The sequence below is a fragment of the Coffea eugenioides genome, chromosome 8 (genome assembly GCF_003713205.1).
Source record: "Coffea eugenioides isolate CCC68of chromosome 8, Ceug_1.0, whole genome shotgun sequence".
Classification (NCBI taxonomy): Eukaryota; Viridiplantae; Streptophyta; class Magnoliopsida; order Gentianales; family Rubiaceae; genus Coffea; species Coffea eugenioides.
Window position 1 is genome coordinate 11,805,120 of NC_040042.1, and position 12,354 is coordinate 11,817,473.

The 12,354-nt window shown below is 29.4% G+C and overlaps 1 protein-coding gene across 5 annotated transcripts; it reads right to left on the bottom strand.

Moving 5' to 3' along the window:
• Positions 1 to 8,914: 8,914 nt before the first annotated feature.
• On the bottom strand, positions 8,915 to 12,123 carry LOC113781473. 5 transcript variants are annotated; one of them, XR_003469618.1, is made up of 6 exons: positions 11,848 to 12,123; positions 10,120 to 10,232; positions 9,695 to 9,908; positions 9,537 to 9,618; positions 9,321 to 9,433; positions 8,915 to 9,229 (listed from the first exon to the last, which is right to left on the bottom strand). XR_003469618.1 is itself a non-coding variant. In XM_027327415.1 (5 exons), the coding sequence occupies exons 1-5, from the start codon at positions 11,866 to 11,868 to the stop codon at positions 9,402 to 9,404; spliced, it is 462 nt and encodes a 153-aa protein (XP_027183216.1). In that variant the 5' UTR covers positions 11,869 to 12,123; the 3' UTR covers positions 8,915 to 9,401. The 5 variants fall into 5 exon arrangements, 2 of the variants coding, with proteins under 2 accessions (XP_027183216.1, XP_027183217.1); XR_003469619.1 differs by having other exon boundaries at positions 10,116 to 10,232; XR_003469620.1 differs by lacking the exon at positions 9,537 to 9,618 and having other exon boundaries at positions 10,116 to 10,232.
• Positions 12,124 to 12,354: the final 231 nt, after the last annotated feature.

Genomic DNA, 12,354 nt, shown 5'->3' on the forward strand with positions numbered 1-12,354 from the left:
ATAGTTAGGATAGAATTTTAATTTATTTTTGTGATATATATTACCTTATGTCTTTTCTTCTTGTTTTTATTGTATGTACCGGACTTTACACGTAGTTGCATCTTTTGATTCACAAATTGAAAAGACACTACGAAGACAAAGAAGGCATGCACCACAAGAGAAGGAAGAGCAACAACAACATATAGAGGGAATATCTATTGAGTTGCCTTTTGAAGAAGAAATGGTGAAAAATGAAGCAAATAGGTGAGTTTTTAGATATTTTACTCTACCGGGCACACAAGGGTCACAAACACGCATAGCAAGGCCTACGGTAAATGTTAACAATTTTGAAATTAAACCATCAATTATTCAAATAGTTCAACAATATCAATTTGGAGGTAATGCCATAAAGAATCCAAATGCACATTTGGCCACATTCTCGAAAATTTGTGATACAATTAAAATGAATGGAATGAGTGAGGATGCTATTAGGCTAAGGTTATTTTCTTTTTCTTTGCGTGATGAAGCCAAAGTTTGGTTGCATTCTCATGGTCTTCAAACTGATGGGGCAGAGCGAGAGATTAAACCATTGTGTAGAAGCTTATCTGAGGTGTATGATTGGAGAGCTGCCTACCAATTGAAGCAAATGGATCTCATTGGCAGAATAGTGGTACAATTCAATATATCACTCCAGTCTAAATCTCACCCCTTTTGAGGCATTATATGGATATAAGTTAGTACCACTACTTATGGGACCCCATTTGGACTCTATGATTCCTGCAATAGCACAAATGTTACAGGAAAGGATCAGGATATCTGCAAGCATCAAGGAACACTGATGAAAGCTCAGCACAGGATGAAACAATTTGCTGGTCAACATAGAACAGAGAGAACATTTCATGTGAGGGACTGGATTTTTCTTAAATTGCAACCATATAAACAACAATCTGTGGTAGTTAGAAGGAGTCATAAGTTGGCTGCCAAACTCTATGGTCCTCTTGAAAAAGAAGAAAAGATTGGAGAGGTTGCATACAAGCTGAAATTACCATCAGGAGCTAAATTATATCCGGTGTTCCATGTATCCTTGCTGAAGAGAAGAATGGAAGCATCACTACAGATTACACCTACATTTCCAAAATTTAATTTATAGGATTGGTGTTCACTTGAGCTAGAATTAACTTTGACGAGAAGAGTCAAACTGAGAAATGGCAATCCAGTTGTCCAATATCTGATCAAATGGGAGCAACTAGATTTAGATGAAGCTCTGTGGAAGGATAAAGATTTCATTCAGCACCAGTTCCCAAATTTCCAGCCTCGAGGTCAAGGCTTATTTTGAAGTAGTTAATGTCAGGATCAGAGCTATAAACGACATAGTTTAGATCATTATTCAGTGTAATAAATGGAACGGTGTAGTTTTGAGGGTTGATGGAGTTAGTTAAGTGCAGTTAACAGAATAAGTTATAAGATGCTTGTATCCAATTGGTGGAATCATCCATGAAGTGATAACAGAATCATTTTTCTCTCATTTCTCTCTCTTGTTCTTCCTTATTTCTCATCTTCTTCTGTCCTTACCCTTCTTGATTCTCTCTTCTCTAATACCTCTTCCTAATTTCCCAAATATACTCAATTCCCTGACATGTTATTAGTTGAGCATGCATTTGCCATTTGGGCCGGCGGTACTGCAAAATTAAGAGCCTGTATAGTATGCTCCATGTGCTTTTGTAGGACTTAATAAAGAGCCGTGCCATGGCATCTGGAAAATGTGATTCAGATTCAGTACTCCGGCCCGCATCGTCAAGTCATTGCAGTGATGGGCCTCATGGCTACTCTAACTTCCAACTGGGATTTTTTGTTTGACATGAAAAGTTGTTCATGAATCATTCTCATTACGACAAAAATAATATTACAGATTCGAAGTTGTTCAATGCCTGTTTGAAATTACAGTTAAAAAAAGATCCCTTCATTTAATAAAACTTTCGGTAAAAGTACTTGATCATATTATGAGTATATTTATCTTTTTATTTAGTTCATAATTTCTGATGAATAGATCAGATTCTTATTTTCTATTTTTTGAAGCATGAAAGTTATTTCAAAAGCACTAATTTTGAGTTTATGCAAAAAGCCAAAAAATGATTTTAATACCAAAACCTCTATTATTAATTTTTTTTTCAAAACACCACATTTCTAAGTAGAGGTACACAATTCGAACCCTAATCCTAACGCTTGGGAGAATTCCAAAAGCCTGTCGCTTAACCATTAGGGCAGCCCTAGTGAACATGCTATTACTTAGCAAAGATCTAGATCTATTCGTGAAGGTGAATTTTAGGTATTAAGGTACTCCAAGATGGAAATAAAAGTAAATCTACAACACAGCACAAGTGCAAACAATTGAATAGCGCAAAGAATGGACAAGGACTCAGTACAATTGTGTTTTGTACAGTTTCGTCCAATCGTTATATATGTTTAATTTTTAGTGTACAAATTTATCATAATGTTGTATTGAATATATATCAAATATTTTATTCATATACATCACTTTTATTTCGAATTCAATAATGTCATGTAATTGTATATTAAATAATATGAAAAGTACAATTACTAGACTCAACCGTATCAAACCTCAATCGCACTGGTCCTCTCCCACAAAGAATTGCCAAATCCTTTTAATAAATTGAAAATATATAGAATTATTAAATAGGATTAAAAGAAGGAGTAGTGAAACATAAATTGGGTAAAAACTCGATTTGGGAACAATATTCCAATATATGTGTATATATATATATATGAGTCATATATATATATATATATATATATATACATATATGAGTCAACTAATTTCTGAAAACGTTCATCTTTCTTCTCTTAAAAAAAATACATCTTGCTTAGCATGCAAGTCCATCTTGCTTCCATTGCCACGCCATAATCAATTAACTAAAATAGAATTAAATAATAAATAAATAAATAAATAAGACAGAGCAAGGAACGAACTAATTAATTGAACTAATGTAAATTGGAAGAACTTACACATGCATTGTACATTCCCATGATTGGAAGCTTAGATGTTCAAATGCTATCTTCGTGGTGCAAAATTAAACCTATATTAAAAAAAGGATCTGATAAATAAAGCAATTAAGAAGGTACAAAAAAAGTAGGAACTTACCATACAATCATATAGTCAACAAAAACATTGCGCAAACGCATTGTATTTTTAAAAATCATCTTATATACCTGAAAAACCTAAAAAGGTGGGCAAACGTTTTTTTAAACATATAGTACTCTAGTCTAGAAGTTATAAAACTAATGTATCAAAAGAACCACCACTAAATCGTCATAAAGTTTCTCAAAAAAAAAAATAAAATGTGGAAACCATTAGAGGAACCAAATAGTTGTTGAAATGATTGAAATCATCACTAACTAATACATTTTATAAGTATGGTATAGGATTTCAAATTTGAGGTTAATCTGATATGAGAATAAGATTTTCAATTTTGATTATAAGGATTATTTTATATCTGAATGAATTTTGACAATAGATAATAGGTTTATCTATTCATAATCAAAAGAAGTGGAGACTAAATTCTCTTATAAAATAAGATAAATTCTATCTAATTACATATGAAGATAAAAGTTGGAGATTATGAAGAGAAAAATTAAAAAGATGAGGTGATTGTTTTTAAAACGTAGGATTTTGAAAGATGTGTGATTAAGTGGATAAAATATGTGTATTTTTGAAAGATATATGATGAAGTGGATAAAATATGTCTATTTTAGAAGTTTGGAAAAAACAATATTATTAACACTAACCAATTAATTGGGTCAACCCAAAAGAAAACTTGACTCGTCAATACTGCTCAATTGAGCATGCCAACTAGGATGAGAAAGAGTCTAATTAAAATAGTTACTTTCATAAATATATAGATTCGATAATCAAATTTTTTGGGATTTTCTCCTCAATCTCACACGAGAGGTTTGAGAGGATATTAACGGATCCGGCACCTCTACAATTCCCAATACTGGTAACTAGCATTTTGACATGTGCTATGCGCAGGCTTATATTTCAATTAAAAACAATACTAATATATATACTTATATATTACTGGATAGGGCCGTCATATTTAAATTCAAAACAATAATATATATACTTATATATTATAGTATATGAAAAAGGCAAAAAATTCAAAAAAGTGTAGGCTTAGCATGTTAGAAAAAAGTTTATTTCGTAAGTACAAAATGGACTTTCTTAATTTTAATATCTTAAATAAGTTGAAACCAAATTTTATTTGCCTATTACCTGTCAATATATGATAATAATTTGCATAAAATAATTTAATTTATAATGATTTACATGAAAGAGCAATTGTAAACTTATTTTTCAATATATCATGTTATGCCCATATATCAAAATTTTTAGCATAACATATATAAAGTATAACTAATTCATTTTTGTCAATTTTAGAAAATTTTTTCTCTCAACTTATAATCCTAAAATTATTGAGTACTTATATAGAATAATTTTCTTCATAAACTTTAATATAGATTTAAAACAATCTTTGTATGATGTGTTTTTAAAATTTTTAAAATTTTTAATAATTATCACCCTTCCTATTCTCTCTTCAGTGCTAATTGGTTATTCACTACCTTCTATGACTTTCAGATATCTTACCACGTTTCCATCCTTCCTATTATATTCCAACAATCCCATTATTTCTTCTCCTCTCTCTCCATCCAACCTTGTAGTAGTTCACCTTTTTTTTTGACTTTTTCCGCCACTCTTTAACTCGTCGTTATTCTTTTTCCCTCGCCTATAGTTAGCTTCTAGCTTCCTATTCTTGCCACCCAATTCCTATTCTTTTCCTTTCACCATTCTCCCAAAAGCCTTGAAATCCATAATTTGTGTTTTAGACTAGTAGTACTCTGTTTTTTATTTAGTGATTTCATAATTTAGGATTCACAAATGGTACCATTCCTGAATTTTTTAATCCATGACTAATGAATATTATTTTCTTTATAATATGCCCTTTTAGTTAGGATTACTAAGTTGAAAGGTAAATTATTGTTATTTACTTTTTTACTTTTAGTAGGGTTGGTGATGTTTTCTCTTTATGTATCCTCACATTAATAGATTTCAAATCAAACTCTTATATAAGTGGGTCACTTCTTACTTTTTAAATTCAAAAGACATGAAAGGATATATAACAATTAAAAAAATTCAAAATTTTTTTAAAAAAAGAGTGAAAAGTTATAAGCATTTTGATTTAACCATTCTAAAAACCCTCCTTGTAATACATACATACATATACATATATATATATATATATATATATATATATATACCATACTGTGCAAGCACTACTACAAAAAATGTAAAAACTAAGACAATAAATATACAAACAAATACAATAACGTGCAAAGACATAAATTAAAAAAAAAAACCCACTCACTAAAATTTGTATCCCAAAATCAATCTAATCTGTCCAATTTCAAATTCATCCATTACGAACCATGAATTGTATAGTGCTATTACAGTTATAATTGCCAAGAGTCCCTTCAATATTAACTGCCAAAACACAGCCCACATTATCATAGCCTCTAGGACCGGCTCAACCTCAACAAACCGTTAAATCCATTGGTGACTTTGTTGGAGTTTAAAACTCTTTCATTGTTCGAGTATTGATTTTTGGAAAAGTCTGAAGTAACGAGCGTTATGATAACGAAACTGTTTTTACCTGATATAACAGGTAAAAACACTTTTAGCGACCATTTGATTACCTGTTATACTGGTCATCTAAATAAAATAGTACCTAAAAATATGGTTAGTAAGTTTTACATTAAAAATAGTAAGTTAACTCAAGAAATTAGTAACTTTTATGTCTCAAAAAGTAAATTTGAAGAAATATGGAACTTACTTTTTTTTTGAAGTAGATAACTACTCTATATCTAAAACTTACTTTTTGGAGAGTAAGTTTAGTTCAAATAATAGTAAGTTTTTATAGACTAATAGTAAATATTGTTGATAGAATAGTAAATTTGGGTTAATCATCAAAACTTACTAGTTTATGGCATAAATTTACTATTTTACTTAAAGAAACTTATATGGAACAAGTATTAGGAAGTTTATTTGAAATAATGCTAAGATTTTTTATTAATAATTGAAACTTAGTATTATAGTTAGTAATTACTCGTAATGTAAATGTATGATACACAATTGTACGTATCATTTATAAATGTTATATGTTTTAAGCATTTTAAATAAACTATGAAAACTTTTTTTTTGCATATGACCTTATAAAATATGTAAGAATAATTTGTCATATTATAAATTTTGAATTATTTTTGAATTTGTAAAAGGTTAAAAAGTTTGGATGACAGTAAAAAAAAATCTTTTGAGTTATATATAGAATTGCACTTATCTATACATCACAATTTCCATATATGGACACCGATGAATATAATAAAATGGTACGCAATTTTCATATATTAATGCCTATGAATTTAATAAAATGGTAAAATCTTAATAAATTTATTTTCTGGGTCACAAGTATAAAAATTAAAGTTGTATTAACATAGAATAATCTTTGAAAATTATAGTAAAATTACCCATATGTTAAGTTTTGTGACTTTCAAACATACTTTGTATCATTTACATTATGGATTTGTATCCATATGTTTTCTATCAAACTCTTTTTTTATTGGCAAATGGTAAGTAAATTATTATAAAAGGGCATTTTATAATAATCATAATTTTTAATAGATGAATTTTATGTAAACTGTTAAAATTATGAATTCACAAACGACTAAATCTGACTACTTTATGACACATATTAGTCTAAATGACTAAAAAATTACTGTAATCATGTACACGTTGATTGTTGAATTGAAATTTCTTTTATTACTAGTACAAGTTCTTCTAATCAAAGCAAAATAAAATCAAATATCTTTTCCTTTTGTATGCAATAGTTATGCTTAATAGAAAATTATTAAACCATTTTTACAGTACATAATTTCTCCTAAAATTTGTAACATTTACCATGACCTCTAACCTTGACATTGTTATTTAATTTACCTTCTAAATTTAATTTAATTTTCTTATATTAATTGTTATACTAAATTTATAATTTTTGTTATTATATTATTTCTCATTTTGTTTAGGCTTTTACTCTTATTATTTCTTGTGTCTCAGATGTAAATTTATTAAAACTTTATCATCTTATTATATTCATAGGTGTTAATTTATAAAAATTTTGATATATGAACAAGTAATATTCTATATATAACTAGGAAGATTTGTTGTTATTATTATCCAAACTTTCAAACTTTTCAAAAATTGAAAATAATTAAAAACTTATAATACGACAAAATTTTATTACATATTTTACGAGATTATGTGAAAAGTCAAACTTTTTTCCATAGTATTTTAAAATATGTAAATAAATTTTTTTAAATGTTAACTATAATCTTGTATTATACAGGTATATTATGAGTACTTACTAACTAAGGTACTAAAAATTAATCATTAATAAAACATCTTATCGTTATTTCAAATAAATTCCCTAACACTAGTTTGAAATATGTTTTAAAGTAAAATAGTACATGTGTCTCATAAATCAGTAAATTTTGATTATTAATCAATTTTACCATGTTATCAGTAAGAATTACTATTTATGTATTAAAACTTACTATTACATGAATTAAACTTACACTATAAAAAGTAAGTTTGGGATATAAAGTAGTAATTTATTTATTTAAAAAGTAAGTTTAATATTTATTCCAATTTACATTTTGAAGTATAAAAGTTACTAATTTATTACTGTTAACTTACTATTTTAGATGGAAAACTTACTTTCTTATTTTTAAGTGTTATCCTATTTAGGTGGATAGGCCTATCAAATAATCAAATGGCCGCTAAAAGTAAATAAAAAATAAATCGAAAATGGTCATATAAGTGTTATCCTATTTATGTTTCAAAAAGTAAATCGAAATAAAAATGAAAGTTACTTTTTTTAAAAATTAAATTACTACTCTACATTCGAAACTTAGTTTTGTGGGGAGTAAGTTTAGTTCAAGTAATAGTAAGTTTTTATAGATTAATAGTAAATCTTGTTGAAAGAATAATAATTTGGTTAATCATCAAAACTTACTAGTTTGTGGCATAAATTTACTATATTACTTAAAGAAACTTATATGAAACAAGTATTAAGAAGTTTATTTAAACTAGTGCTAAGATTTTTTTATTAATGGTTGAAACTTAATATTATAGTTAGTAGTTGTTGGTAACATAAATGTATAATAATGATTGTATGTTTCATTCATAAATGTTTTGCGTTTTAAGCATTTTAATAAATGTATGCATCATTTATAAATGTTATGTGTTTTAATAAATTTATTTTCTAGGTCACAAGTATAAAAGGTAAAGTGATCGTATCTAATGTAGCGTAATCTTTTAAAATTATAGTAAATTTACCCATATATTAAGTTTCGTGAGTTTCAAATATATTTCGTATCATTCACAATATGGATTTACATGCACATTTTTTTATGAAACTTGCTTTTAATTGGCAAATAGTATGTAAATTATTATAAAATGTCATTTATGATAATCATAATTTTTATAGGTGAATGGAATAGGTGCAAGATCTTGATACTGTACTACAACACAAATTTGGGGATAAGTACAAGTTTCAGGCATCGTCATTTGAATTTGACGAATCTCCTAACATTCCTAAACAACCGAATGGGTAACTTTCATTAATGACGTTTTAAAGCCTAAAAAACCGTGTGCTGAGTATTGTATAACATGAGTATTTGAGTTGCTTTTCGAGTTCTGCTCATCAAGTAAGCCAGTCCAATTTGAAGTAAACAGCAAAATCTACATGCACAAGACATTTGATATGAAATTGGTATTTCAAAATAGGAGAAAACGGCTCATTTTGAGCATCAGAATGAATCTAACTTTTAATAATTGATACTTACGCATCAAAATTAAGCTGGCAGGACACTAGATATAGCTATCTAAGCATGACAAGATTACATGGCCAAGAACTGAATTTAGAGCACAAAGACTTTGGCTTCAGAAATCTGAAGCAATCAAAAGGCTAGTAACTTGATTTGAGAATTTGATCACCAGCATCAAGGGCTCTGATATCACTATCAAAAGCTTCAGTTTGGATTGACATTTCTGGTTTACAAACCCAAGAGCACTTGGATGCTAACAATATCTGAAATTTGATCACCAAACTTTTTTCCAAGCAAGCTGAAATTATTCACATTAAAACAAGTAAACACCAGAAATTGCAAACTAAGGAGATTATGTTCAGATTTACAATCAAAACGCATTAAACTACCTTCGAAGAAACTTAAATCATCCTAAAAGCTTTGAGCAAAGACGTGCAAAAACATTTGTACTCTCTCAAGAATAAAATTCCTTAATGGTCTTGGCTGAAATCTGGTTCATTCACTACAAAACCATCACAAGATTTGTATTAAAAAAAGGCCACAACAACACATAATCATAGCAAATAAATAACATAAAACTTAGGCGTGAAGAAGGAAAAATGTACCTGAATACTTTTCATCTCCTAACAAGCTAGTGTTTTGTACATGACTTTGGATTAATGAAGGATTGCATGCCCACATTAATGCCTATACAAATGCAAATAGAGCACCATTATATTTCATGCCTTCACACAAAAATAAATAAAAGCAAGCTATACATTACCTGACCAGGAGGAATGATCTGAAACCAATTACTATCCATTAATTCCTTATTGCATCCATGCTGTGAATCTGATTGCAATAGGCCATCGGATGATCCTATCAGATTCAAATTTACATTCTCAACATAATTGGGTGCCCCAACATGATCATAATTGTGAGTTTCATATGCATCTGTGCACACTTTAGTACATTTTCGTCTATCATGTCCAAATGACCTGCGGGAAAAAAATTGCCAAGCACAATCCATAAACAATAAGATTGAATTTATAAAGGCGTATATGAAGTGTACATATATAACTAACATTTTTGGCCTTCTAACATAAAGCCAATGAGTGGATGAAATTTAGCATTGCTCATTCATATCTGGTTTTGCAAAGCTATTCTAACCGTAGAATAAGTCAATTTTAAGAGTAGGTGATTACTTGCAATTTTTGCATCGTCTTCGCTTTCGCTTGTGAGTGGACTGTTTTGCCTTTTGTCCCTTTGTAGCAACAACAATTGGACCAAGAGAAAGTATGGACCAAAGTGGAAACCTTTGCCTGGGAATTCAATCGTATCGTTGGAATTGAGAACTAAATAAGAAGAAGACAGATGACTTTAAAGAGATAGGTGATACCCGAAAGTGTTTCAGGAACCCAAAACCGTTTTCAGCAACCCAAAATCATTTTTAGAAACCCGGTGATTTTTTCACTTAAATATGTAAATTTTTTACTTTTAGTATTAGTAAGTTTAGTTTAAACATAAGTAAATTTTGTCAAATAATAAGTAAATTAAATTACTCAAAGTGTAAATTTCTATTTCTGACTAAAACTTATCTTTCAGGCATATACTTACTAGTTTGAATTAAAAACTTACTTATCTTCTCGACTTGGCAACCCGTTTCTTTTCTAGGTATTTTATGATTAGAACTCCATTCTCTCTCTATATTACAAACCATCATCAAACTAATTGAAAACCTCAATTCTCATATAAACCATTCATCTGAATTTTGTTCCAATCAACCCATTCAACAGATTTATGTTCCAGTCTAATCGTTATGATATAGCAATGGCATTAACAAGCTATTTTGACTCTCCCGGTAAGGGTTTACGTATTAGTAATTTTTTAGGAGGAAGATGAGTTATTCACATGTCCAAAATATCGAAACAACCAGCATAATCTAATCCTTAGTTCAATGAAAGTCACAAATTTGCGGGTAGGTAGATTAGATTATGTTGAATGCCTTTGGCTCTTTACAATGAAATTCAAAATTTTTTCTCATGACAGAGCAAAGACGGTGATATAATTGATTGTGTCTATATGTATCAACAACCAGCATTTGACAATCCTTTCCTCAAAGACCACTGGATTCCGCAGGTTTGCCCCATGCAACACCATTCAAAAGAAAAATAAACAAAAAAATGCAAAAATATGAAGTATGTATAACACCATAATTGATTGATGGTCGGAAACTGTTCTATGAATTTTCTCTCCTTTCCTGACTGAAGAAGAGGGAAGATGTGATTCTACAAAATCTACATGTATCATAGGATGGTAATAAGAATTGCTTCTGCAACACAGATTTACAAGAGTAATAATGGCCAAATTTCCGTGGCATTGCAGACGTTACAATGGAGTAAAAAATTCAAGAGGCTGATAATAAATTTCCATAGAAACAACAGATTCGCAACAATGATTCTAGATCAGTTCAGTTCAATAACATATGCTCCATCAAGCGTATCAACTTAGAATTCCAAAACGGGAGAAACCTCTCTTGCCTGAAGAATTCAAGTTATAAAGCTCATGTTGAGTTACTAATATATTACTAATTCTCACCCGCACAGAGTAGCAATCACAACATACAAATTTCTCTTTGACATTTCACCAAACATCTTATATGCATTCACAAATTAATCACATTTAACTTAAACGCCTGGTCTCAAGTCCTTTCCTAGATGTTTCACATGGCTATTAAACATATTTTACCCGTAGACAATCAAAACTACAACCATTTCCTAGATGTTTCAACGGACATTTTCGGGCCCAAAATTGCAATAAAATCTTCAAATTCTCAGCCTTGATTTCCCAAGAAAATCTTGACAAACAAAACAAATGAAATATAAATAAATTACAGCAATATAATCAAACGATTTCAAGAGAACATGATGATCTAACCTCGTCACTGCTATTTTTCATATGCTCTTTGGCTGGCTACCACCGTCGCTAACCCTTTTGTTGTGTTTGCATATGGCAGCACTCAAACCCAACCGAACGATGAGAAAGGATAGAAGCAAAGTGTGAACTAAAGATGAAAATTTTGAAGTGAGAAGATTTATTCAATTGTAACAAAGAGAAAGTGTGGATCAAAGTGGAAACCTTTGCCTGGGAATTCAATCGTATCATTGGAACTGGGAACTGAATAAGAAGAAGGTAGATAACTTTAAAGAGAAAGGTGATACCCAAAACCGATTTCAGGAACCCAAAACCGTTTTTTTACTTAAATATGTACATTTTTTACTTTTAGTATTGGTAAGTTTAATTTAAACATAAGTAAATTTTGTCAAATAATAAGTAAATTAAATTACTCAAAGTGTAAATTTCTATTTCTGACTAAATCTTATCTTTCAGGCATATACTTACTAGTTTTAATTAAAAACTTACTAAAGTTAATATTAATTATTT